At 57.7% G+C, this 27,966-nt stretch overlaps 1 protein-coding gene across 1 annotated transcript; it reads right to left on the reverse strand.

Moving 5' to 3' along the window:
* Positions 1 to 35: 35 nt before the first annotated feature.
* NHERF2 (NHERF family PDZ scaffold protein 2) lies at positions 36 to 27,960 on the reverse strand. The gene is made up of 7 exons (XM_085301917.1): positions 27,769 to 27,960; positions 26,071 to 26,328; positions 13,028 to 13,204; positions 9,428 to 9,581; positions 7,109 to 7,152; positions 6,347 to 6,409; positions 36 to 3,009 (listed from the first exon to the last, which is right to left on the reverse strand). Exons 1-7 carry the CDS (start codon positions 27,940 to 27,942, stop codon positions 2,851 to 2,853), a joined length of 1,029 nt encoding a protein of 342 aa, XP_085158043.1. The 5' UTR covers positions 27,943 to 27,960; the 3' UTR covers positions 36 to 2,850.
* Between the last annotated feature and the right edge of the window lie 6 nt (positions 27,961 to 27,966).

Here is a 27,966-nt window from a genome sequence, read left to right on the forward strand (position 1 = left end):
TTGCCTACCAAACAGATGAAGAATGAGCAAATATGTTGTACATGGCAAAACCAAGTTTATTACTGACATTACAGTGTACATTATGTTTTTACAATGCAGCTAACAGCCTTACACTTGATTGATTTCTTTTTTCCAAGTTAAATGTACAGGAACTGAATAATTACTACCGAGCTACAAGATGTCAGCAATGTAAGTGCTTTAACCAGGAGCAGTTTCCATGGACTAAGCAGAGACTAAGATTTTAAAACCTTATCAGTACATACTCGCACACCTGATTTCTTTTGATCTGCGTTCAAAACCACATGTACTTTTTTTCCTCCTCCACTACACGGGTCTAGTTTTGTATGAGAAGTGTAGTATTTACAAACACTTCTTTGCCTTCTGATATACATCATGGCTTGTGACAGTTACTTCATAATGTAATGGGGAACATTGTGCCCTTTGCAGATGGTAACGCTGTCTGAGGTTTGGCTCTGCAGGCACAGAAAGTAACATGCATACCATGAAAACGTAGAGATTCTTCAGTAGATTACATATTTGGAAGCAAATGGTTTTTGTGGCCAACAGGAAAGGAACTAATTGTCTTTGAAGTGTAGTAGAAAAGCGGCATCTTGTTAACAGCAGAGTACCAGAAGGGAGGTAAACCTCCCCGCATCCTGATCCATCATCCTGCTCCCAGTCTCATCACCAATAGCCAAACACCTGCACCAGTTCCTCTCCAAAATCACTTTTAAACCTGTTCATCCGTTCAACCTTCTGCATTTTCATAACAGAGAAATCATGTCCTTCAGCCCCTGAGGGTTTCCATGCTCTGTCAGCAGCTAGGTAACAGCCACGCGCATCAGCTGCTCCCCCCAGCGAAGCCCAACACCCYGGACTCCGCTGCTGCCCTCAGCCCCTCTCACGCTGCACCGAGGCAGATTAAGCTGCTGAGGAGAGCAGTAAATGTTATAAGGCACCTTTTAGCTCAATATTTATGAAATATACACGGAACCTTAACAATATCCCTAGTGCTCTGACTAAACCAAAGGCCACTCATTTGCAATTCAGCAGCTCTGGAGAGTAACACAGGGCAACAACAGCCTGAGCCAGACGTTGTGTTCAGAACAGTCCTCGGCTCCCGTGCTATCGCCACCATTTGCATTTAGCAGGGAAAAGTGGTTTTGTACTTGACTGTGCCCACTGTGTCCAGTCCCTTCCAAGTTCTGCTTTGAAATGTGATCTGAAATACACAGCAGCCACAAGAGCTGGGCTTGGGGAATTGTCACAGCTTGGTAAGAGGGAAGAGGAACCCTCTAGCTCTTCATGGCCTGGACCCTTCCCTGGTCAAACATCTCTGTCAGGAAGCTGTTAGTGTTCTATCCCATCTTAGTCATCTTCCCTCATTTACAGCCAAAGGAAAGTAGTAGAGAGCTTAAACTAGCTTAATCAGTAATGCTTTAAAGATGTGTTTTAAGGATCTAATGCTGAGAGCAGGGTGTTTACAAAGGAGGGCATAGGAGGCCAGAGCAGTTGCCCACTACATCAAACTGCTGYCTGCTTCACAGCCAGCCCTGCAAAGCCCCCTCAGCACCCACTGCTCCGGAGGCCGAGCCCATGTCCCCTCACTCCTCCCGCATCAACACGACAGAAGAGAGGTGCAGTTATGCTTACAGACTGGAAACATGGGTGGAGAGCAGCAGAAGCGGGGAGAGAGGAAGGTTTTAAATACCAGGTCAGAAGTAACAAGCCAGGTGGGAGCTGGGCTCTGTTCTGGGACGTGGCGCCCGTGCGCGGAGGAGCCGAGCCCCGCGTTGGGGAGCATCAAGCCTGCTGCTGGAGCTGGATCCCCACGGCACACGCTCCTAGCTGCCAGCAGATGCTCGCTTGTGCTCTTTTCAAGTCTGTCTGAAGAGCAGAGTTTGTAGCATCTCATGGCTTTTGTCCTCTTGCAAGGCCTTCTAAGCCGGGCTGCCAAGACAGATCCTCGCGCTGCCGGGAGTACTACGGACTCGCTGCTACCCTGAGCGGGGACGGCTTCACCTCGTTCCCCTCCCTTCCCCATGCCAGTCATTGCTGCATTTGATTATGCAAATCATGAGGCCTGTGGCATTTGGGCTGCTGGGCTGTGTTTTGCTTTTAAATCCTGCCATCTCTTCTCTGCAGAGCTGTCCGGAGGGGAGGGGGAGGGGACGAGAAAGGGGCTTTTATTGCCTTGGTAGAAGGCGCTGGTGAGGAGGGAGGTTCCTGCGCTAACTAAAAACATATGCGACTTCATTTAAAACAGAACAAAAAACCCTTTTTCATTTCAATAGCAAATCCAACATGAGCAATTTACAGCCACTGTCCATTTTCCCATGATGTGAAAAGTTAGTGCTGCAGACAGGGTGCGAGGGAGGGGGTGGTCACCTACATCCCAACCTCTTCTCTGGTCTCCCTTGCCCACGGCAAGGGACATGAGGACATAAGACATTTGCACAGGGACACAGAGCATCCCATGGGGCTCAGTCTGGGACACTCGCAAAACCAAAACAAACAAAGTAATAAAAGCCTAAATTATGCAGGTAAGAAACAAAGAGTTAATCTCTTCCAGTCCTTTCTCAGTAGGGACAGGGGACTGCAGGCAGCCAGAGCAAGCAAGAAAAGGAGCTTTGGTCACATTCATCTTACAAGAATCGCTGGTGAGTAACAATAATAATAATAAAAAAGGGACTTTAAAATATGCCTCGTAAAAGCAACCAGTGAAGAGCAGAGCACAAAGCATCTCACGTGGACACTGAAGACTGGGCCTAGGCACCTCAGAAATGTCCGGGCCAGGGAGAGCCAAGTGCAGGAAGAGGAGACAGGGAAGAAAGGAGCCGCTAACAAGGCTCAGAAGTTGCTGAAAATCTCTCGTTTCTTGTTCCAGTCCATCTGCGGAGCCCTCTTCTTCACCCGCTTGGCACGCACCTTCTCCTTGGCCTCTGCAGCCGTTGGGCTCAGGCTCAGCCCGCTCTCCTCAAACGGGTCTCTCTTTTCAGATTCTCCATCCTGGGTGGGGTGGGAGAGAGAAGATGTCAGATGTGAGCAGTTTCCCCACTGCACAATACATGGGCCAGTGGAAGAGGCTGCCTGGGGCAGTGCCCCCCACGCAGGGAGAAGCATGTACCTACAGACACGTGTGTGCCCTAAAACCCATCCTCTGGACAGAGCTCCCACCCTACGGCTGCAGGTGAGGTCACGTTGTCCATTAGTGTTTTAGCTGGCATAACCCTGCTGAGAAGCCAGAAGCAAGCCTTTCCCGGAGCGYGCGCGATAAAAGCAAGCTCATTTTTTGCGCAGAAAGGCCCGTGTTGTGCCTGTGGTTTAACTGGCAGCAGCAGTATCTGTGTGGCCACAGAGAGAATTTCCGCATTACWTTTTGTGGGTTTTTGCCCTCCTGAAGGATGTATAGCTGCCACAACTAGAAGTGGAAAAGCAGAAATACAGAAGTTGTTGCCAAAGGGAAAACAATCTGTAAAAACACAAATAAGTCTCTGATGTTGGCAGAAAGCATCGACAAGAGGAAGCAAGCTGGATGGGCCTTCCAGAGCAAGCAGTGTAGGTGCTACAGGAGGTCCCTCCCTGCATCTGCCTGACCAGTTCTGCCGTTCGCTCCCAGAGCACCAGCATTAACCCAAGCCAGGATGTAGCGATGTGCYGGTGCAGGGCGAAGAGCAACACCAGCCGGCGTTCCCCATCAGCCAGGCCCAGCCACAGGATACCAGGCAATGGTTGCTTTGGGAATTACATTGAAAAGAGCATCTTTCCATGTGCCTAATAAAAGAACTTTTATGATAAGAGAATTAACTTTCCTTTCTGAAGTCRCTGCCATTGCTGCAGTGTGCCAAAAATCCCAGTTGCCTGTAAACGAATCCTGACCCTCTTGTTTCTACAGTAGGTGAAAGATGGCCATCAAGGCCTCAGGGCACAATTAATACGCAACTTTAAGCACTTTCTGCGACGTAAGTATTTGTCTTCTAGAGGATTTCTGACAAGATTTGACTCCACTGCATCCCTGCTGAACACRGGTTCTTTGCTGGGTCTCAGTCCCTCGCATCCCACCGCGGAGCCTGACGAACAGAGAAGCATCTTTTCCGCTGGGACTTGTTTCATCAGAACCGGTTTCAGTGGCACGTTCTACAGCCAGCACAACTTAAAGCTTCCGCTTCAGCGATCACCTCCGTACCGAGGCTTTGTCAGCTACCAGCGCTCAAGCACCAGCGCCGTCCCCAGCGCGGCGAAGGCCAAGCGCCTCGCTGGAACGCCGAACGCAGGCAGCGGCTCCCCGGGCTGCGCCCTCGCTTGCGCAGGAGAAGCTGCTGCGCTCGGGAGCTGAAAGGCAGCGTTCTGCACTTGCTACGYTCACGTAAACAGCTGACAAACATGCAGCAGACTGAAGTTTTAGTGCAACATTTTAAAGCCTGTCTCTTAGCCCTGTTATCCTAAAGTGCTTATGAAACTCCAAAAAGGAAGCGCTTTAACGAACCATCCCATTAACCATGGGCAAGGAYTCCAACAGAGCCATCTGAAAGACAGCGGCTCCAACCCCGACTTTCCTCTGGATAATTAACACCAACTGAAACTGGTGGTGGTTTAAGCAAGCGTACCACGCTACGAGCTGTGGTGGTGAAGCAGATGACCCACTCCACCACCCTCCTCCAGGGAGGCTAGTCTCTACCAAAGAGGTGGGACAACCTCTCAAATGGCCCAGATATGCCTCAAAGGAAGTAACTGGTGCATTTGGGCGCTGAGATCTAGATGGCCTGATTTTCCCAGAAAAGCCAGCACCAGTTCTCACTGAACGCCATCACTGAAAACCAGGACACGTATTATCTCATGTCCAGATAGCAACAGAGATGCTAGACCGGAGACACTGGAACCAGTTCCCAGACAGAGCTGGTGCTTGCAGTCTGCAAACGCAAAAGGTTTTATAGTTTTTGGATTTTCAGAGGTGGCTGCATAAGCACTTGCTGGATGTCAGACTTCCACTTCCAGATACCCCTAAAAACTGCTACTAATTATTTTCAGAAAAAAAAATGCTAAATTAATAAAACAGAAAATCAATCTAATCACATTCATGCCTTAGGTTTACTTTTGGTTTCTCCTTCACCTTGCGTAGAGGGATCAGCCTGTTCTCTAGCTTAAAGCTCATTCTGCATTTGCTGCAATGCTAAAGCCAGKCTTTCTAACAGAAAAAACACAGATTTTGAAGCAACCCTCCAGGTCACCACATCCAAGCTCCTCCTATCTTGAGCAGCTACTTTGAACAGTGTGATATATTTATTGTGCTCCAAGCTGCCTTGTTCCTAACAGCATCCTAGGCCAGAACCTCACAGCTCTGCTTTTCACAGCCCTCCAACTCCCTAGCCTTCAACTCTTTTCCTGCAGCCTCTGTCCGTGTAATTACACGGCAGATCTAAAACTACTTAAAGGCATCCTTTCATCTTACCCGTTGTTTCAGGCTATTAGAGCAAGAGTCGCCTTYTAACACGGCACCAATTAACTGCTGCAGTTATCCCTTGACGTTTCGCTCTGTTCCCGTTTCAGGCAGTCCTCCACCGAGGTCACGGTGCCCAAAGGTACGAGCAAGCGCAAGCCCTCCTGGAGGCAGGGTCTAACCTGGCGAAGCAGCACGCATSCGACCCCTCGCTAAACTCGTCTGCTAATGCAGGACATCTGCTGCCGCTGGCAGAAGCCACACGCAGCTTCTCGGTCCCCTGACAAAGAGCGGAAAGAATGCGCAGCTCGGACGCGCGCTCGCAGGAGCGGAAACGGGCCAAGTAATTCAGACCTCTCAGCAGCCTTTTYAAACTTGGTTTAATCAAACCCTGCGGGTTTTAGCTTCCACGCATCTGAAAGCCAAAGGGCAGTAACAGAACGTAATGGTATTTAATTCACATTTGAAGGTTGTTAAACACTTCAGATGGGGGCTTGAGGGGGGCAGTTTATAGATAGAGTTTGCAGATAATCTCCCCTTCCTCTGGTGTTTACATCTTTATGGTAACAACTTGTACTTCTACAGTATCTCCAGCCTGAAGGATCCTGAGTCCTTCATAAACTACCTAAACAAATTGTTTATGCATCCCCCAAATGCAACCACCCCTGAGCTGGAWCCAGCAGCTGCTAGCAGGTCATAGGTACATTTCATGAAGATTTACAGCTCCAGATATGAAAGAAAATTCTGTATTTTRATTATTTGATGAGTACAGCTGTACTTAAGTCTGCAGGCTCAAAATTGAAAAATGCATTTAAAGGCATTTTTACACAAYATCACAAAGGTATGTAAATATATAAATATGTAAAAAGAGGGGGGGGTGCATTTGTTTGGGTATTTTTGGTTTTTTACCTCTGATTCTTTCCCAGGACTTTGAAGATCACTGTGAGATGAAGATGTGGATCCTCCATTCAGCTGTTGGATATTAAAATGTTAATACAGTTTGCACAAAGACTGAAGAAGAAAAAAAAGTGCTATGCAGAAAAATACTACAACCTCATAAGGAAAATCACAGCCAGCCCTGCCAGGTACAGAATAATGCCTAGTTTTTCCAGAGACAAGGCCAGCTACATACACAGCCTGAAAGGGAGGACTGTGAGTTGAAGCGACCCCGATTCAGAGGCASGCTCCGCAGAGCTGGCTGCGGCCCCGCGGTCCTCTGTGCAGAGCTGGTGGGAGAAGGGCTACTGCTTCCCCCAACTCCCCATCCTCCTGCCCCGAGCAGGACCGGCCGCGCAGCGCTGCCAGCGCTTAGCAGCTACTTATGTTCCCTKTCACTGGGGAAAATAATTAAATGGGGCTGAAACCAGCCTTGTCTAACTCCTAAATTAAAGCTGCAGGAGGAAGCAATTAAAATTAGCCAGCAGCAGTTAAGCTGAGCTAAATGAGCCTCTGGGACGCTCCGAGGTTCCCTCTCCACTCTGCAGGCTGGCACGTCATCCTGCCAGGCTCATGTTTCTCCCCATCAYGGGCGAGACTCAGGAGAAGCTGGCATCCCACAAGTCTGGCCTCTCCCGCTTGGTCCTCCTCGATCGCTCCATCCCGGGCTAAACGGGGAGGGACGCTGCCCTGTCACCGCAGCCATCAGAGCGCACGGCGCAGGCCGGTACTCACCTGAGTCTGCGCGGATCCGTTTGTGATGGGCTGAGGTACCACACCTATAGACCCCRCAAAGAAAATACTTGGTAAATACACTCAGCTGGGGATTGCCGGGCTCCCGCGCGAGGCGAGCGTCCCGGAGCATCACCCACCGCGCGAACGCGAGCGCGCCGAGGCCGCCCCCGCTGCAGAGCCAGCGCTTCTTTCCTCCAGGGGCTGCAGCAAGATCACCGCCCGTGCTGCTTCCGAGCCCCCGCAAAAGCCTGTCCGTTTCCTCATGCCCCCCRGGAAACCACATTATTTTAAAGTTCCCCTGACTTCATTGATTTCACTCWGTTTTCATCAGAAAAAAATTCCTTCTATGAACCACTTGGGGACCAAACAACTTCCTCCTATAAGTGCTAAATACAATGCAATCCCATATTTTTTGAATATTAAGTAACTTTTGTTCAGAAGAAAAACAAGCTATTTAATGAGAAATCTTGCAAACCAATCCAACATTCTTTGCTGAAATCAGCATCTGTTGGTTTCACAATAGCRTGTGGGAAATAGCCTGCTTCTCGTGTCACTGCATTTTTGTAACTTTTTGKTTTTGCTCCCTTCCAACGGTTCACACTAGTAATATCCAATATAATGACAAATGTTATGCCAATGAGCTGCCAGTCGCCGCTACCAAGTCATCGCTAAAGGCAGCCTGGGACAGATGAGACACTGGTTATAACAGATGTGCTAATCACGTGACAGGATTAATAACTGAATTATCTGTCGAGAATGAATGCTTCTTGGGGCAAAGACTTCATTTTGCACATCTCTCCGCCACGCAGAACAGTCAGAGACCTGTCTCCACTGGGACCTCAGACTGCCACCACGTTATGGCAAACGAGCAGAAAGCAACGATGTGTGTGCACTCCAGTGTGTAACACGAACCCAGCGAAGCCAGAGCCACGCCGGGTGCCAAGCACAGCTTGCAACTACAGAAACCCAGGGTTGCTAATTTTACAGCCCCAAAGCCATTGCCTTGATACATCATCCAAGACATTTCTGGGCTTGCTTAAAGACTGATTTGGAGGGCTGCATCAGTGCGAGCTGTAGGGACTCCTACTGCAAATGAGGGGACTTTTACATTAAAAAAATAAAGCCTCAATTACGATGTTGCAATTCTTGGTCCTGGTCTGTCCACAATCGTCGGCCAGGCAGACCCAAYTCTTAGTGATCTCTGAAGAAAAGGGCAAGGCAGCACGCTGACCAGCCGGGGGTTGCAAAACCAAGGCACAGCGCTCGAATGCGTAACTGAACATCACTTGTGTGTCAGGAACCCCGGCTCCGTCCCCACCGGCGGAGAACAAGGGCTCCATTATCGTTTGTGCCAACGGACAGCTCGCACCAGCTCCTCCTCGAACCGATTCGGAGCATCTGACACCACTTCTGCCCCGTGCAGTTCTCAGAACTGTCTGACCCATTTTTTGGACAAATCTCTCCATTGAGCATCCGACCAAGCCGAGCGATTGTCCAGGCCAGAATTCAGATCAGATAAGGAACAGCTGTATTGAGAAACAGAGCTCCCCATTCAGGCAGCCAGGAGGGAAGTACGCGTTCGGGGGACGCAGCGCTCGCTCCCAGGACGGCAGGCTGCAGCGCAACAGGTTGCAGAGTGGACAGGCAGCTTTCTCTGCCAGGTTTCAGCAGCGAGGAAAACATCTAATGCAACAGCTCTCCGTGTGATCACTGTCGCATGAAGCCCTTCCCTTTGCGCACACGCGCTGTTTGCTCTGGCATTTCTGTGCACGCCCTCAGGCTTCCTTTGCCGGGGCGCTCTGCCTTCTCCCACCAGCGAGCTTGGCTTCCCCAACGCCTTACCAGGGGAGGCCACAGGTCCACCCGTGCAGACACCAGGCGCCCYGTCTCTAAGGGTGCTGGATGCCACGGCAGAAAACAGAGAGATCTCTGGAAACTGCCCTGCACGATGCTTCTCCCTCGCCAAAGGGAGCTCAGCTCGAACCAGGCGGGCTGTGCTCATCTGTCCCACCACGCGTACTGCAAGCTCACGGCTCGCCCGGCATCCAGCTCTTGCTGAATCCCCCCGCACTTTGTCTCAACCCTTTTCTGGCAGCAAGTTCCACAAGTTAATTATTCATCATGTAAAAATAACAATTTGTTTTTTTAGCTAGATTAGGAACCATTCTCACTATTTATAGATAGCTGGGTGGTGCTCAGGAAACTACCGAGGGATGAGGCAGAAGGGAAACATGACTCTCAGTCGCTTCTGAAATCCCACCCAGTGTCACAGGGAGTCGTGGGAACGGCRCACGGTCGCTCCGGGAAGCCAGGTCTCACCTTTGCTGTGCTCTTCCGTGGGGGTCACCCCCAGCTTCTTGAAGTAATCATCCGTTTCGGGGTCCACCACCAGGAGCCTGGCCTCGTTCTCTCTGGACTTGATGTGAGACACAACCTCCGAGTGCCTCAGGCCTTCCACGTTTATGCCGTTCACCTGCAAAGGCGACGGCATCAGAGGCGAGCGCCCGCGCGCCAGCCCACCCCGCGCCTCGGCCCGGCAGAGCGGGGAAGCGCGGAGGTCTTCACGAAACAAACCCCTGAGCATCCTCCCGAGCCCTTCCCTCAGCAGCCTGCCTGAGCTCGTGTTTCCCCCTGCCCCAGGGGCAGACCTCCCGGAGTCACGCTGCTTAACTTCCTTTCGGGTGATAACAAGGCCACGGACTTTCCCCCTTTTTCTCGCACGCCGGTCACGGCTTTCTCCTGAGCTGCCCTTCCCTCCGAAGGCCTTTGCACGAGCATCGWTCCTGCCTCCTGGCGTGGTGCTGCCAACCTCTGCCTTCGCCCTGCATCCTCAACGCGCTTCTCGGAAAATCACAACTGACTGCTGGAAAATCACAACTTACAGTCTCTACTGTTACCTCGTTCCTATGGAAACACTCTTGTTTCCCCTCTTTAATGATTTAAAATCCAGCATTCGTCTTAGATTTGCCCCCAGGCATCTCGGATTCACGAAGGGCGCAAGCACGCACACAAGCAACAGGGTGAGAACCAGCTGCGCATCAGCTGCGCCACAATACCTGCCCCAGGACAGATTTAACCTCACATCAACGCACGGCAATTTGTCTCTCATTGARAGAAAAACAAGAATTTCCTCCTGTCCCATGCAGCCGAGCAGCGCCGAGCATTGCTGTCAGAATACTTGATGCACTGATTAATTTTTTCCTTTATTGCACACTGCTTGCGACCTGCCAACAACCATGATATTATTCTCTTGATTGCTCCGAACACAAAAAGGGAACAATTGTGATTTCTAGGCATTGTTCTCGGTGGGGAATGGATACACCCATTGTCCCACATGAAAAGGTCTCGATACTGCCGAGTCACTCGCCGCTTATCGCTGCGGGGCCGGCTTTTGTTCAACTCCATAAACCATTTTTAGTGCTCAGTCCCTTTTCATTCACGTATACAGCTCGGTCCACTGTTTGTGGCTGGTCTTGCATTTTGCACTTAAGGCATCTGCCTGCTAGGCTGCAGAGCAGATGTGCTAATGCAGCTTTAACGGGGAAACACAGGTACTGCTGATTGCACGGAGTCAGCAATAAAACAGTAATTAAACAATCTGGTCCTCTTGAAAACTGCTGTTCTGTTACTACGACTTTCTGGAATAAATCAAAGACTTCAGAAATCTGTTCAGCACAGAAAGGCCTTAGTTAGGGTAACTGGGTGGCAGTTTTTGTTTGTTTTTAAGCCACAGATAAYTTTATAACTGTGCATACTTTAGACAGACACATCTGCTTTTCTGCAGGGCCCTAGCTGTCCACAGATTATGAGCATCAACATAGTTTGTCTTCCATCTCCTTACTCCCATGCACCACGCACAGGATGCTGAAGCGCAGAGCTGCTGGGTGCCTGGACGAGCGCCGCACCCCRACTCAGAGCTGGGCACGCCGCCAGAGCCCGGGAACGAGGGCAACCCCGGACGCCTCCCCAGGAAGCTCAGTATCTGCAAGCGTGGCTTTATCCTCAGCAACACGCACTTGGGGACTTGACAGCCAGTTCCAGATCACTGCAAGAAGCAGGACAGTAGATTAAACCGGTCCCAGTGCAGCTGTGAAYCCTCTTCCTGCAAAGTCCCAGCTGTTTTTTACTGGGCTCAAAAAGCCTCCTGGGTCACGCTGAGGCTGTTTGGGGTCTAGAGAAACTCCAGGAAAAGCAAMAGGACAGAGCGTCTCTGCAGAGCTAGAGCTGAGCTAGCCCCAAGATTGGATCCCCTCTGCATTTTGGGTGCCCGAACCCCCCACCCACCCTTCCCCTCCCTGAAAGGGCCCCAGGGCGGCTGGCGAGGGCGGCTGGGCTGCTCTCTCCCCGCCGGTCCAGGCACCCCCAGGCTCCCCAGCGCGGCAGAGCCGGTGACCATCAAATATTTATCAGAGCCCCAAAGAGCCAGCGCGGAGGGGATCGGGTTTCTCAGCTCTCCGGCTCACCTCTTCCCTCTTTGTGTGCACCAAGTGCTCTGCCAAGGACCGATAAATAAATAACAAAATACCTCACCGTGACATAACGCTGCGGTGAACCGCTGCCGTGGGCGCCCCGGCTCCCCGCCCCCAGCACCCACGCCGCTCCCAGCTTTAAACATTCAGGCGACAGGAGAAAGCGCGTACCCAGGCCTCCCGGGAACGACAGACACCGAGCAGATGCYGGAAGAAAGAAGCAGGCAGCTCCCACTGACACCTGAATGACTATTCATGGGCTTAAAAAGCAAGCGAGTGCTTTGATCTTAACTCACTTCTTCCCCAATTCAGTGACCGCACGGCTCCCCAAGCTGAGAGCGTGTTCTTTCGAGACTCCAAGACCCTTGTCCCTCCTGACTTGGTAGGTGATGGCCACGGTTTGATACCTGCAGAAGGGTTTTGAGCTCACCCTTCTCTGMGGGGGGCCAGCACACAGCCCCAGCACGGCAGAGGGCATCGCCCCTCTCTGGGATCGGCCAGGAGTCACCACGACACAAAAGCTAAAGCAGTAGTTTACGTTGTTGCAGGGGCACCGGCTCTTGGGACGAGACTCGTCTGCGGCTTCGTCAGCGCGTTGCTCCAGCCCTGTCTGAAGCACGCGCAGCTCTGAATGGGGAAACTCATTGCTCAGTAAAAACGGCAGGAGACAAATGAGCAAAAGGCAGGGCAATTCTCAGCCTCCTCAAAAATGCTGCTGCTCAGCACTAAGTGAACAGGAAATCGTTTCCAAGAGCAATTTTCCCCCCAGTCTTTCACAATCCAGAGTTTCATGTTTTGAAAATCTCCCTGCAAAGCTTTTTCCCCTCAGTTCCCAGACACCTGCCCTGCCTGCAGCACGTTAGCTGAGCCGGGCCGCACCGCCGAGCTGCCGAGCGCCCCGGCGGCCGCGGCTCCAGTCCGCCGCCGTGCCTCGCCGGAGCCGGTATCATTCTTTAGATTTCGGCACGGACAGGCTCTTGCTCTCCATCAGCCGCGTTCAGTCCAGCCGAGCAGGCGGACCTCCGCCCGCAGCGATACGCGGAGCGCTGCTGAAGGACTGCGAAGCCTCTTCGCAGAGCGCCTACGCCAGCCCGAAGGCTCCCTCAGCACCCAAGGCCAGATCCACGCGGCGATTAGGTGCTCAGCCCTCCCCAGACACCCGCGTTACGGATCTCCGCGGCAGCCGGGCGCTGAACGTCCTCACCTCCGCGCTGCACGCACGCACCCGCTTCCTCCAGCGGAGGCAAGTTTGCCCCCGTATTAAGCAGGAACAGGCAGGGGAGCTGACASAGGAGGCCTGCGACCTCCTAGATGACCAGCAGACTCGTGTCACTCCTGCTCCCCATCTCCCCACTTGCAAAGGGCAGCTCGTCCYGTCACGCTGCGAAGGCCTCCAAGATCCTTATGCAGAACAGGCCAAGAAAACCCCCAAAGGCTTCCCAGACCTTACCTCCACGAGCCTGTCCTGGGGCCGCAGGCCTGCTTTGGAGGCTGGCGAATCCGGATCAACCGAGCGGATGAACTGCCCCGGCCTGGATTTTTCGCTGTGCAGGTTGAAGCCGTAGCCGTTGGGGCCTTTCTTGAGGTGGCAGAGACGTGGACACAGCTCTCTCTGTCCGTTTAAATCCTGATTAAAAAAGAGGGGGAAGAGAGACATTTTTGTTTTTTATTTACAGGTTTTGTTGTGTTTTAAAGCACATGCGATCAGAAATAAAGTTAACAAGGAAACTACATATCTGCACACCGTCCTCCTGTTCCAGCTAAACGGGGCAGGTTAACAAATGAATTTCCTCTCATTGAGTCTATTTTAAAAAACCAATTGTCCAAAACTATTCCAGAGAAATAAAAGAAAAAAAAAAAGAAACTGCATTTCCTTCATCAAAAGCAGCCCAGATGAAGCACGCCCATAAGCCGAGGCTCGCGCTCTCCGCGTTCGGAGCCGTGTTTGCAGAGCCCCACCAAGACCGCCCTCGGCAGAGAGGAAACAAAGCCGAGAGCCCGTGCAAAGAACACAGGCTTACGGACACAATGTGTTAACCTTAGTTATTTATTTAAGGCAGTGCCGTGCCCTTGATCCCACTGACATCAGCATCGCACGCAGTTAGGGCTCGCCGCCTTCTCTCGGTCCCTCCCCACGGCGAGGCTCGCCAAGGGCCCGGCGGCGGGGGACCCCGGTCCCCGGGTTTCGCGGGGTGCCCGGCTCTCCGCGCGGACCTCCAGCAGGCCAGGACCCCGTCCCCGCGCGCGACGCCGGCTCCGACGCGCCGTTAACCTCCGGATACCTGCCCCGATGACCGTTTCCTTCGCCTTGCGGATTCTCCTGCTGTCGCCCACCCAGCAGATGACAGGAGACCAAATAAACCTAATTCTTCCCGTTGCTCCTCACGGCTGCTGTGCAAACCACTCGCTGCTCTCAGAGCCATCTACATCTTCCTCGGCGCGAGCCGTCACACTCCAGAGGCCTCGTTCCAGCAGCAATCGAGTAATTACYGCAGTAATTACCCCTGCTGCTTCCCACGTGTGGCTGCTGCCCGTTCGTCCCAGCATCGGGGCTCGTCTCGTTTTCGCCTGGCTCGCTGGGTCTGGAATCGCTGCCAGCACCGACCCTTTCCCGAGGGACTGCGGCTCGGCCCGCCAGGCGCCATCCTCTAGCAGGGCTCCGGGCTGGCCTCTGCCGAACTTYGCCTCGCTGCCAGGCCGGAGCAGAGGCTGCAAATCGGCACCTCCGCGGAGCCCCGCACGCGAGCTCGCCGCGCGGGCGGCTGAGCCGCCGCCGCCAACGCCCAGCGGCCCCGAGCTCCTCGGCAAGGAGCGGGGCCGCCAGCGCCGCGCTGCCCGGTCCCGCGAGGCCGGCCGGCCGGGCGCCGCGCACAGCRCCGCGCTCACCTGCCTCCCGGCAGCTGCTTTGCAGACAGAAACACTTTTGCTTTTCTGCCTGCGGTTCAAGATAAACCTTCCTGTGGCTGGGTTTTAAATTTGCATTACAAGACACGCTGCTCCCTTCCCCCATCACAGCCCGCAGGTTTCCTTTCCACCCCCTGCAAGCCACATTTGCAGCAAAATCTTTTACCGCCTTCCTTTTACGACAAAAGGCCCAGGTGGAAACCCCTGCGCCGCCGCCGTCCCGGCCAGAAGGCAGGCGGCAGTAAGGAGGGCAGGCGGGCGAGCGGCGCCGGCTCCGCGCAGCCCCGCGCACGGGCCGTTCCCGCAGGACGTGCGCCCCGGCGCCTGCAAGCTGCCGGCTTCGCAGGAGCRCCGAGCGCGCCCGCCGGCTGGCACGGAGCCCGCCTGGGACGCCTGGGCCCCGCCAAGGGGCTCCAGGGAAAGGCGAGTCCGGCGTGGYGAGGGCCGAGCAAGGCAGAAGATTTTATCCAGCGGAGCCGACGGACGGGGCGCAGAGCGGCCGCCGCTGAGTTCTGCTGGGGCTCAGCACCTGCGGCAGTCTGTCCTCGGTGGCGGACGGACAGGCCGCTCCCCGTCGCCCCTCATCTGCGAGACGCGGGCTCTCTTTTACCCCCTTACGGAGGGGATTTTCCCAGGGAGCATCAGGAGGGAAGCCGTGCGGGGCCGGTGCAACRAGCGGCCGCCTCCAGGACCCCCGGCTCCCGGGAACGTGTCCCTCGGGGCGCAGCCAGAGAGCAGCTACGGGCACGGCGTTAATGCAAACGGCAGCAAGGTCATCGACCCGGGTYGCTCTCCCAAGCCGCGTTTCGGGCCAGAAGGGCCTCATAGCGCAGGAYATCGCACCGTTACCCCGCACGGAGTGCAGAAACCCTCGGCCACGCTACAGCACCCAGCCACAGGCGACCATGCTGCCGCACACAGAGGCAGCGGCAGGGGACGGATGCAGCAAGATAACCCCAAATCCCAGCAGGAAACATCGCGGCGAGCCATCTCCCACGGGAGCCCTCAGCCCCCAAGGACGCCCTGGGGCAGCGGGACCGGGCGAGACGGGGCAGCAACTCGGCCCCAGCCCGTGCAACGCCGGGGGGAAATTCCCCTCTGGCCCCAGTCCAGCAACGTTCTGACCCGAGCTCGTTCCACGGGAGCCCTCCTTGGGCTGCTCAGCAAGCCCTGGGATCAGCAAGGATTGGGGCGGGTTGGGCACGCTCCCAGGGCCGGCTCCGAGCCGCGGGGAGCAGGGCAGCCCCCGGCTCCGTGGGAGCGCGCGAAGGGCCGGAGCAGAGCCCGACACCAGCGGGCATCRCCGTCGGGCGCCGGCTGCACGTCCCCAGGCACCCGCCCGTGCCGCATTTCGTCGCTGGGAGCCTCCCGGAGCGCGGCGGCCGGCAGGTCCGGCGCCCAGAGCTCAGCCTGGCTGCCCCCGGCCTCCGCGGCAGGGAAACGCTCCCGCCCGGAGCGGCTTGGCTCCCTGCGGAAACTTCCACGGCACGCGGCCGGAGCCCGCAGCTGCACGCCGTCCCCGGGGCACGGACCGGTGGGAACCCCGCCGGGCCGCGGGGCCGGAGGCGGGCCTGGCCGTCACCCAGGCGCTTCCAGCCAAGAACCGGCTCGGATAGCGCGTCCCCGCGGGCGGCCGGCAAGGAGCGGGGGAAGCGCAGTGAATGAAAGCGGTGCCCTTGCGGGATGCTGGGGCCGAGAGCAGCCCGCGGTGTCCCGGCTCCAGGGCAGCAGAAACGCGGGGGCCGTGTTGGGCTCRGAGCGGCAAATTCTTCAAAAAGCGCTTACCGAGGCGCTCGCATGGCGTCGCGGGCTGCAAACCAGCTGCGAGCCGTAACTAAACCTCAGCGGAGAGCAGCTTTGCAGCGCAGTTAAAAAAGAGCAAGGGGAGGGGGCTGMAGCGGGGATCGGGGGCTGCAGCGGGGATCGGGGGCTGCAGCCCGGGGCGAGCACGCCTGCCCGCGCTCCCGTCCCCCCTCCGCAGCATCAGCGACCCGGCGCTTTTCCCATGGCCCCGGAGCAGGCGGTTCACCCTCTCTGCAAACATTTCCAACTCGCCTCCAGAAACTGCACAAAACAGGAAATGATTCAAGCGATTGAACAGTATCAGAGCTCAGAGACTTTCGAGCAACCTTAGCGGGTGCCCAGGGCTCCGCGCAGCCAGCAAGCGCGGCGCACGGCCCAGGCGCGAGCCCGCGCGCCCAGCACCAGCCCTTCAGACCCGCACATCGCCCCTCCTTTGAAATCCTCTCCCTCCCACYGCGTTTTGAGCAGGTCAGAGCTGCAGCAGCAGCACAGAGGAAACGCCGCGCGGAAGGTGCGGCCGGGAAGGCCRGGAGCCTGCAGCGCCGAGCGCCGCCGCACCCGGCCTCTCCGCTCGGCATCGCCTGCCCTTGCGACCCRCGCGAAAACCAAATCGCTCGGCAAAGCCTGCAGGAGCAGGCTGCCGCAGGAGCAGGGATCACCGCAGCGTCCTACCTGGGACTCTGCTTTCGACACAAAATCTTGAATTCTTAACTTCCAAAGAATTCAGAATCTTTTTACAAAATGTCCCGTTTGGCCACAGCATCCGCTCTGAAGAGCGTGCAGAAATCCCGGAGCAACGCCGCTTCCCCTGCCCCGGAGACGGTCACGGCACTTTGGTCCGGCTTTTAAAGCTACCCGCGGCCGCGCTCTCCGGCGGCCGGAGCGAAGAGGCCGCGGACAAGGTCTCTGCACAGCCCCTCCGCAGCGCTCCGCAAAGCCGCCGGCCCCCCGGCTCCAGCACACGCTTAAGTGCTCTGCGCCTGCGTGCTTGCTTGAGAGGGAGCCCTGCTGCTCCTGCCAGCTCTGCTATTTATTTTCTTTACGACCTGTGCCAACGTTTCCCAGGTCGTGTTCTGGGAAGATATTTCCTTAGCTCCCGGCGGAATCGTGCCTTTGTGAAAGCCCAAGTTCTCCGACGCAGCGTTCCCCAGGGCAGCGGCACGTCACGGGCCGCCCGAAGGCGCAGGACGCGGTTACCCTCGTGCGAGGGAAACCGCTGCAGAGGCCTGGTCCGGTTCTGCTCCGCTCTTCTGCGGCGCCCAGAGGCTCCGCACGCGTCAGGAGCATAAAAGCTCGYTTGCCTGTGTTAAATTCACATGTACTAGGAACACAATAAAAAGTAACTGCATTTTTGCCTGTTTGCACACAATAAAGCAATTTCTTGACTATAGGTACTTCCAGGTACCTAGATAACACCACTAGCCACTAACTCCTTACACTGGAATAAAAAAMGTGACGTGTCATATTCCAGCTACAAGCATTAATGTATCCACACACAGGTGTATACCTGTCTGCATGCACATATATAAATATATAAATATACATACACACACACAGACTGTCACACAAGAAATTCGGATTCTGGGAATCTCCATACACGCAAACATCCAAAACCCTTTAAAAACAAATTTCAGACACATCTCTTGAAACTCAGACGTAACACACGTGCAGCAGAAAAGGGGAAAACGCGAAGGCAGCGTGCAAACAGAAGCCGTCGTGCTTTAGCTCGCAGGGGGGCTGGTGCCCACGCGCCGGGCAAACCCTGCCGGGCGACGGGCCGCGCTGCCACACCGGCACCGCGGCTACGGCGCGAGGCCGGCCGCCGGCAAGGGAAAAGGTTTAGGAAACGCCTTTTAAGATGGTTCATTTTAAAAGCACAAAAAAGACGTTAAACAGCAAAGAAACACGTTCAATAATTATAATTAAAAAATCTGCTTGGCTGTTGGCAGCTCCCACAGCCTTACTGCAACTCCTGCAGCATCTGGTTTTCCGCCGAGGGCTCCGGCGCCGGGAGCATCCCTGACTCCGGCTTCAGCAGAAACAGCTCGGCGACGCGGCACGGCAGCGGTGCCACGCGGGCAAGCGCGCTTCCCAAGCCTCACGAGAGAGCACGCAGCAAGTCGCCCCAGGCACCGACGACGGCGTTTTCCTCCTCTCGTTATTTCCGGGGAGTTTGGGGTTTCGCTACTGGAGGGGGCGGAGGGACCCCCGGCGCCCTCCGGGCCTCGCGCCGCGGCGAGCGGCACTGGCAGGGCGAAGGGGCCCGCCGGGTATCCGCAGGGAGCCGGCGCCAGAAGCGTCCCCGGTCCCCAGCTCCGCTTAACGAGGGGGTCCCACGCAATTAATTAGCAGGCGTCAGGCTCCTTGCAAAACAGGAGCACGGCCCGGAGCGCGGGCAGCTCCCAGAGCGTAAATCCGCCTCGGCGCTTTCGCCCGGTGCCGCCGCGCGGACGAGCCCGCGGCTCCGCGGCCCCTGCCCGGCGCACGCAGGGTCGGCGCTCCCACCCTCCGCCGGCCCCGCCACGCGTCCAGCTCCTCCGCCTCCGYGGAGCGGGCGAAAGCGCAGGCCGGAGCGCTCCTGCCTAATTCACGTTGTTTGCGTGCTTGCTTTTAACCCGGCTCCCGCGGCGTTTCCTCTCCGCGGGCGCGGGGCGGCCGACGGGAAACGGCTCCGGTGGYGGAGAGGGGCCCCGGGCACCGCTGCCCGCCGGGCGGCGAAGGCAAACGTCGCCGATCCCCATTCCGGAGCCCYGATGGCAAGGTGTCCGCCGCCCCGCGGGACGCGACGGCCCGCTGCGCCCACGGGCGCCCATTCCCGACGGGACACACTGCCTGGGCGAGGAGCGGGCGCTCCAGCAACGCCAGGCAAGGGACAGCCGTTCCCGGGGACCTCCGAAGCCCCTTGAAACGTCGCCTGCTGCTTCCGACGCCTATCACCAGCCTACGAGGGGCGGCACAACGCCGGGAAAAGCCGGGCATCTGCGCCGAGTCCCTGCCGGGATGCTCGGTGCCCCGTGGCCAGCACCGCTGGAGCGTCCCCGGCATCGCACCGCAGCCCGACRCAGACCTAGACCACGGACTCGGGCCCCCCCGGACACTGCTGCTGCACGGCCCCGACCGTCCTGCGGCCGACGCAACGCAGAGGCGCGACGCCCGGGCCCRCGGCGTTCCCGTTCCCGTGGTTCTGGCCAGGCTCAGCGCTGCCGCCCGCTCCTCCACTGCAAAGCTCCCCATGCGCCTCGCCTGCCGGTGCGGGCTTCAGCTTCATTCAATTGCTGCCGTTATCCAAATTGCTCCAATTATTTAAATCACTCCAGCTGGGTTTAAGCAATAGAACCATCAAAAAAAAAAAACATATTTTTTTAAAGAGCAAAGCACATGGGGGTTTGCCCTGCTTTCCATAATAGCTACAGCACTACTGCCCTAAGTGTCCTTAAAACAGCCTGTGTGTTTTGCCCAGGCTGTGCAAGCGGCACCTCATTCCCACCAACTTTGCTGTGCCTGCTCCTGGAGCGAGGAATTGCTCCGCCAGGGTCGGAGCCCGCCACACCGCCTCCCGCGGCTTCGCCTGCCAAAGCCCAGCACAAAGGGAGCAAACGAGAGCCGCAGGCGCGCGCCGGGATGGCAAAGCGATTCCAATTAGCGATGGAAACCGTCCAGCAACGGTCAGCCCGGGCGCAGCAGGCATCGTAGCCCAGTTATGTGCAACAGGAACCGCGCTCCCGCCGGAGGGAGCCGGCTGTCGGGGCCGGCGGGAAGCGCCGGCTGCGGCGCGATGCACATCGCACTGGGGTGCGGATATCGGGGACAGATTTACCCCCTGCACAGGCGCCCCAGGACCGGAGCAAGCAGGGCACAAACGGGGCGGCAGCAGCAGCTTCGACGACCAGCCGCGACTCCGAGCCGGAGCCTTGGACGCGCCGGGAGGTCGTTATCCCGTGAAAGCGCCGGGCAGGAAGGATGCGCAGGGCAGAGAGGAGCGACTTCGCTGCTATGATTTCTCGATGCGCGAAGACTTTGCCGGTGCACTCTGCCAGCGTGCTGTGCCGCGGGGGGCAGCCGGCGGGCTCCGCAGCGAGGGGGAGCGTCGGCTGCGGGAGGGCACGGGCAGCCCAGGGCTCGGCCGGGGCCGCCGGGGCCTCCACCTCCCCGGAGAAAAAGGGAAAATTGCATTTACAGACACGCTATTTAGACTCGCAGAGAGCAATGAAGCAATGTGGGAGGGAGCGGGAGGCCCTGTTGCAAAACACCCAGGTTTTGCCATAAAGCAAAACACCCGGGGCRCCGTCTCCAAAGCGCAGGGGTGTCGGGCGTCCTGCTTTTCCCAGTGCTCCATGTGACGGGGAAACCACAGGACACCCAAGGGGCAGCACGGCACCGGGCATCCCCGGCCCTGCTCCCACCGCGGGCGCTTTGCCAGCCCAAGCGCCCTGCTCGCCCTTCCCAGAACCGATTAGCGCTCCGTCTTAATTAAAGCCCCCGGCCACGAACAACCACAGGGGCAGAATTAAGCRCTTTACCCCGGGCAGTCCAGTGCCGCTGGCAGGGGACGAGCGAGGCGGCTCCCGCCCAGCGAACCCCACTCCATGGGATCCACGGCGGATGGCAAACGGCGGGAGCGATGGGCCCCGGACTCCTGGGCCCGCGTTGGGGAAGGGGCGCACATCGCCCCGCGCCTCCGGGCACCTGCCTGCCTGACCTTTCCCTGGCTTGGGGATTAACTTTCAGCACGGCTTGCTCAAAGTCATCGCTAATGGACGTCCAGGGTCAGCTTGTTTTACCTGATAAGAACAAACTCCTGCAGGGCTTTAGCGGGAGAAGAGACATTTAACCAGGAAAATTCAGCTTCAGGCCTGACCCTGCTTTAAACGCAGAACCAAAACGCCCAGGAATTCCAGCAAAAGCTGCTGGGAAATTAAATTATGACATGGGTCTCGCCAAGCCTCCGTGTTTACCATTATTATTAACAATTTTTTTTTCAATACCACTTTGAGGGAAAGTTTTTCCCAAACAGTTACTCCTCCACCCCGTGGCACCCCCACCGGGGCCAGGCAGAGGGGCTCAGGTGTCAGCCGAGCCCGCAGCAACATGCTGCTCAGCGGCCGTGCCAAGCACCCGCCGGGGCTTCGGTGACCGCCACCGCGGCGGTGCAACGCCAGCCCGGAACTCGTGCAAGAAAAAAAAAGAACCCAAACTCCAGAGTCAGCAGCGTGCCGCTGCCGGGCCGCGGGAACRCCAGCTGCCACCCCTCATCCAGAGGGACACGACCGCCCGGAGGAGCCCGGAGCTGCGGGAAGGAGGCGGCGAGAGGCCGGGACTCGCAGCCGACCTCTCCAATCACCCCTGGTGCCGCCGGGAGCTGGGCGGCCAGTGCCCAGCCCCGGGGCGCAGCGCACCGGAGCCGCTCCAAAGCCCCTGCGGCCGAGCCCAGCACCTCCTCCCGCGCGATTGAAGCGCTGCTCTCAAACGAAAACCGGGCTTTGCGGGACACCAGCCGTCACCGGGCTTTTGGAAAGGTCTGGTTTTTAACGCAGAGGGTGCAGGGTTTTGGCCAGGCTGGCACGCCTCTGGCGCCAGCACGGGGCAGGAGGGGGAAGCAGGAAACACRGTGAGACCTGGGCATATTCCTGCCACCAGGCTCCCTCCCCTGCTCGACGCCAAGGCTGTGATTAAGCTGCAGCCTCAAGGAAACCAAAACAGAAAAAGCTGCAACTACTGTGCAGCGTCCACAGAAATAGCTGCTACGGGAATAGCTGGRAACAGCCGGGAACGGCCAAGGCTCCTCACACACCACCGAAGGGTCTTCCCGAGCCTTAGCCCATGCTCCTGCGCTGCCAGCACAGATGGGGCTTTTGCCATGGCTATGGACAGAGTGGTTTTGCACGTCCCCCTGCAGCTCCCAGCCTGAGGCTGGGGTCCAAGGAGAGCAGGACAGAGGCAGGGAAGTGTTTTAASTTAAACTGTGCACTTTAATTGCATAATTACTGCAGACATTTCTGCTCATGTTTGGTTTTATTACAACTTTGTGGTTATTCTACAAGCCCTAAACTCTGGGCCTTAACTGAGTTGGCAAAGCATGCTGGAAACATATGTCCYGAGTTACTCCTCCTGCAGGGTCCAGGCAGAAAGCTGGCAGCAGCAGATGTTGCAATGTAGAGTTTTATTTGCAACAGAAATCAGGTCCTTACCCCTGACCCAAAAAGAGGTGCAAATATTTACTGCCTCGATGTCAGCACTGGTCCKGCACCTGTGGGCCAACTGACATGCTTGTACACGTGGTGCCGCAAAGCCACCRCTCGCGGCCACGGCTCTCCAAGAGGAGACGCAACGTGCCTGGAGGCAGATGCAGACCCCTCTCCAGCACAGAGGGGACAGCGCGTGCACGAGAATTGCTGGCCCAAATCCCCTACACCCGCAGGGTCTCCAAGGGTGCCAGGGATGAGGTAGCCCAGAGGCACCCGCGCACAGCTGTGGCCTGGCATGGGAGCAGGAGGAAGGGGACACCAGCAGCTTCACATTTGTTTTCCTCCTAGTTTTACAGTTTTCCACTTCCAGCAAGACCAGCAAGCTAAGGGTGACATTACCTCCCTGAAAACAGGGCAGAGTTTTCCCAGGATTTGCAACACACCAGCAGCAGAAGGACAACATCCACGGACTGCCCGCAGCACTGCCAGCATCCCATGGAGACGGTCTCCTGCTGGAGATCAGCATGGGACCAGTCCAGACCACACCAGAGAGCAACTCAAAACCCAGCTCCCCACGAAGCCAGCGGTAACCAAGCTGTCGCCAGGCTCAGCAGCCACCTCAGGGCACGACAGCGAGGGGCCAGAGAGCACCCGGCACGCTAGACCCAGGAGAGCGCAGCGCCGGCACCGCGAGCCAGGGCCGATTAACACCCAGCCGCTAATTCCCCCGCATTAAAATTCCTGCTGCTAAAACCCAGCAGCTGCTAAACAAGACATGGTTTTGTTYCCAAAAGACGATAGATGCTGGTGAGGAAAAAAGCAACGTTGGGAAGCAGCGAGGCACCCGCTCATGGGAGCRTGGAGCGGACACCCAGTAGAGGACGGGACGCCGGCTCCAGGCCGACGCGGCTCACGGCCRAGCGCACGGTGGTGGCGAGGGGCCGAGCTCCGGAGGGTCAGCCGGAGGCAGCTGCACAGCTGCCAGGCACAGCCCCGCTGCGCTTTCCTGCTGCCCTGCTTCCAGCCAGCAAGAGCCAAAGTCGATCCAAAGTCCGTTCGGGCGCGAGGGGATGGCGATCGGGCCCTTCCGCAGCCCGCTCCTGCGTCGCGCCGTGCCGCGACCGAGCGGCAAAGGGAGCCAAGGAATTGCATCACCTGAACCCTTCTCAAAGCTTCCCCGTTCTTGTTTCTCCTACAAACACACCTGGAGAAAGCAGTGAGGCTGCGAGTCCCAACAGAGCGGCACTCGCGGCCAGCGGACACCAGACCCCGGGCTCCCGGCTGGAGCAGGGCTGCGGCACCCCRTCCCGGGAAGCAAGCGCTCCGCGGGGTCCCCGCTCTGACCGTGGCCCTGCCACGCACTGGCTGCCCCAGCGTTTGGCACCGTGCTTGCAGCGCCCGAAGCACGAGCCCCAACCAGCTCCCGGCCAGCACCGACCCGCCTCCAGCCCCGAGCCGGATCCTGCTCCCCTGCAGGACAAGCCAGCAYCAGCAGTGCCATGCAGTAGTGGAAGAAATTGCATCAAAGATACGATATTTTGAGAGTCTACTATTTCTGTTTTTTAAGAAAAAGAGTATTTGGGCAGTTAAAAGATGCAACCAAGCATCTGAAGCAGCTTTCAAAACAAATCCCCTAAAATCTGGCCTTGAGTCATTTGATCCAAGGTGCCTGGTGCCAGGAGAGCCAAGGGTCCAGCTTCACGGCCTTGGGCTGGAAGTCTAAACGTCTCCTTACAACAGCCATGCCTCTTCTCAGGTTCCCTCTGCCTTTTTTGCCCCCTGCCTCCAAGCACAACCTGCTTTTCCCAGGTGCGCGCAGCCCCACCATCCTCCACTACAGAGAGCATCTCCGGCACCGGGACAAGCAGCATGGACCTTGCAGCTACTACAGCCCCGGCGCCTGCCAGCAAGTCCTGCCAACCCACTCTCTGGGGCACGTAGCCCGATTTTAAATACACCCCAAATTATTTATTGCACTACAGTGCTTGCTGGAGGCACAAGATTGCAAATGCCAGGGCAGAATCTCCTGCCTGCAGCAGCCGGCGGGGGAAGAGAGCCGCTTCTCTTTAGAAAGGAGGCTGCAGCAGCACAGGGAAACGCTGCCTGCAGGAGGAACGGTGCCCGCGGGCACTGCCTCCGGAGCTGCTCCGGGGCGGCGGGTGCCCTGACCCCCAGTGAGAACTGCACTGCCCAAAGCCAAAGGCAGGGCGAAGCTAAGCCCGGAGCCAGCTCAGCCCCCGTCACCTCGTGCCCGCAGGGASGTCGCTGCTGCCTCATGGGGCGCCAGCCCAGCTGGGACAGCAGATTACTCGAGCACAGCCCAGGCTTCCCTTCGTTTTGCTTCGCTTTGTGCTGCAGGTTGCACTGAGCAGCCTGGTCTCCAACAGAGGCAGCYGCAGCCCTCGCACAGACGGATGCTCTGGCCCCAGGAGCAGCAGGACTGCGTTTCCTTCTCCCTGCTTACAAAGCTCCTGCCCTGAAACCAGCCCCGCACAGCCAGGAGCGGCGCCCATGCCGAGGGAAGGCAGTGGGACCACACAGGAGCCCGGATGCCCCTACCCTGCTCAGCTCTCCCACCCCTTGGAGGAGCAGAAACCCCACGGCCGGAAGGGACCAGCCCATTCCCCTCGCCTGACTTCCCGTCCGTACAAACTTCTGGATTTCACCCAGCCCAAGGAATGGAGGCAGGATAGGAAATCCCGCCCTGGGAAGCGGTCTCCTGCCGTGCCCTCGGCTGCGACCCCTCCCAGGCCTTTGGAGCAGCCATCCCCCTCCGGCTGCGCTGACCCTCAAATAGCTTCAAACATGCAAAGAACTCCTCCCGCAAYGCTGCCTCTGCCTCTCCGGGCGAGCCGGGTCCTCCCCGCGCCGCTGCGGCTCAGCACGGCTTCTGCAAGGCGCTGAGCAGCTCTCCGCAGGGAAGGACGGGAAGCAGGACACCCCCACGGCTACGGGTTTCACCCCTCCGCGACTCGGCCGGGTGCCGGCGCAGCCAGCACGACCCCAGACCGCTCCAGCCACGTTCGCAGCCCGCAGGAGGGCAGCGCTTAGACAGAAAGCGCTTGCATATCTGCAGAGTACAAGCCTGCGCCGTCTCCGTGAGCCCGGCCCCAGCAACAAGCCAGCCATGGAAACTGGACATTTTCCACCTCGAATTCTTTCCTTTTTGGAAAGGAGTTTACTAATAAAAGGCACTTACTGCAGAGTCGCAGTCCAGACTCAGGCCACTTGAAAAAGAGCTAATTTCCTTCCTATTTAAGCAAAAAGCTGAGAACACATTCGTCCCAGATGTTCCCTCCCTCCTGGAAATAACAGGAGAGAAATGAGCTCATTCATAAATCCCAGCGTCACGGGAGTCCCCAGACTGCAGAGCCCGTCCCCGAGGGACGGCACGGGCCACAGCGCTCCACCGGGGAACACAGACCCACGCAGCGCTGCTCCCCGCAGGGCCCTCCGTGGGGCAGCTGCCCCCCACCGCACGCACCGGGGTCTCCAAAGCTCGCAGCCACGCACAGAAGAGTTTTTTCCGGTGGGAATGGAGCAGCACGCAGGGAGGCTGCAGGAGGGAGGCGCTTCCCAGACCGGCCCCCTCGCCCCTCACCTTCTTGCTGCCGTGCGAGGAGAAGCTGTGCGAGTGCCGCGGCAGGCTGCCCCCGCTYAGATCCAGCTGCGGCTTCCAGACCTCCCCGTTGTCGCTGCCCGGCGCCTTGGCGGGCGACGTGCCGGAGCCGAGCAGGATGCCGCCGTGCGCCATCTCCTCTGTGCACGTCAGCCGCAGGCTGCACAGGTACTCATCCGTCTCCTTGTCCACCACGAGCAAGCGGGTCTCCGTCTCCACGGCCTTGATGCGTTGCACCACCTGGAAAGGAGGAGGAGAGCTGAGCAGGGAGCCCCTGCAGGCACCCACAGCACCCTTCGGCACCCCACGCTGCAGCAGCACACCCCCTCGCCAAGGCTGGTTTACGCAAGGAACGACCCGTTCGGCACACTTGTCCCGTTTTTTTTTGCTCCAGGAAAGCAGATATCAGGAAACCAAAGCCAGGTCTGGGAGCCAGAGCCAGGCCCATGCCGGTTGGTCCCTGGCTCTGCTGAATAGGGACTGCTGTCCACGCACAGCCTCGGTTTTCCGTGGCTTTTTTTGTGGCTGGTGGATGCTCCGAAAGGGACTCGGCCTGGGGAGGTGGGAAGGGTCTCGTGCGGGGACACAAGGGCTTTCCTGCCAGCGCAGGTAAAGGACACCTCCACCTCGGAGAGGCTCCGGCAGCACCTTCCCCCTGCAGAAGCCTTCCTCCCGCAGAGGGGRGCCTTCCTCGCAGCGCAGAGCCCTCCACGGCTCCCGCAGGGAACACGGCCCCTTCCTGCCCGGATCGGCTGCGGAGCAGAGCCGCGATGCTCGGGGCACCCCAGGACGCCCTGCAAAGCCGTGCCAACCCCTCTTACAGGGCTCTGATCTAGGTCACCGGCGGGACGCGCTACCACCGCCGAGGTTAGAAGTGACAAATGAGCCTAATGTGCAATTAGCTAGCAGTTATTTACTCCCCTGCACGCTCCATTCAAGGTCAACAGACTCGCTATCTGCAAATGCAAAAACAACAACCGACGGGAGATTTATAGACCGCCGACACGGCTGCTTGTCCTGAACAACCGACCGCACTGAACGCCCAAGGCCCCGGTCACCGTGCCAGGCGGGACGCCGCGCCGCCGAGGCCCACCAAACCCACCCRTGCCTCTCCAGCACGGAGAGGCGGCAGGGACGCGGGACGCCGTCCCCACGGGGAGCTGCCCCCCACGCCCGCGGCTCCGTCGGCCCAGCAGCGCCGGCGCGACCGACTAGGCGGCATCTCCGCACCCGCGCCAAGCGGCRGGCGCGCTCGCGGAGAGCCTGTGCCGAGAGCGGCCCCCCGGCCCCGGCAGGGCGCTCGCCGGGGACCTGGAGGCTTCCCAGGGCCTCGCCGGGCTCCAGGGTTTCATCAGCACCGTGCACGCGCCGTGCCAGCGCCGAGATAGGCGGCACGAGGAAGGGCCGCGCTTATCGGCGAGCCGCACGCCCGGGCGGCGCGAGGAAGGGCTCCCCTCGGCGACGCGGATCGCGCTCCGGGGCGAAAACGAAACGCTGGGAAGGCAGCTAAGGGCAAAATAATTTTTAAAAATATCAAAAAATCAAATAATAATAATTTTAAAAAATCAAAAAAATAAAAAAATAAAAAAATAAAAAAATAAAAACATTAAAAAATTTTTAAAAAATAAAAAATAAAATAAATAAATAAATAAATAAATAAATCCCTCCCCGGGGGCCCACCTGGTGGTGCGTCTCCTGCTCCACGTTGAGGCCGTTGACGGCGACGACGCGGTCGCCGGCGCGCAGCCCCGCCGCCTCGGCCGGCGAGCCCGGCTCCACCTTGCGGATGAACTGCCCGCTCTTGCCCTTCTCGCCGTGCAGGTGGAAGCCGTAGCCGCTCTCGCCCTTCAGCATGTGGCACAGCCGCGGCCTCAGCTG

The sequence above is a fragment of the Rhea americana genome, unplaced genomic scaffold (genome assembly GCF_003343005.1).
Source record: "Rhea americana isolate MKP2758 unplaced genomic scaffold, rheAme1 scaffold_181, whole genome shotgun sequence".
NCBI lineage: Eukaryota > Metazoa > Chordata > Aves > Rheiformes > Rheidae > Rhea > Rhea americana.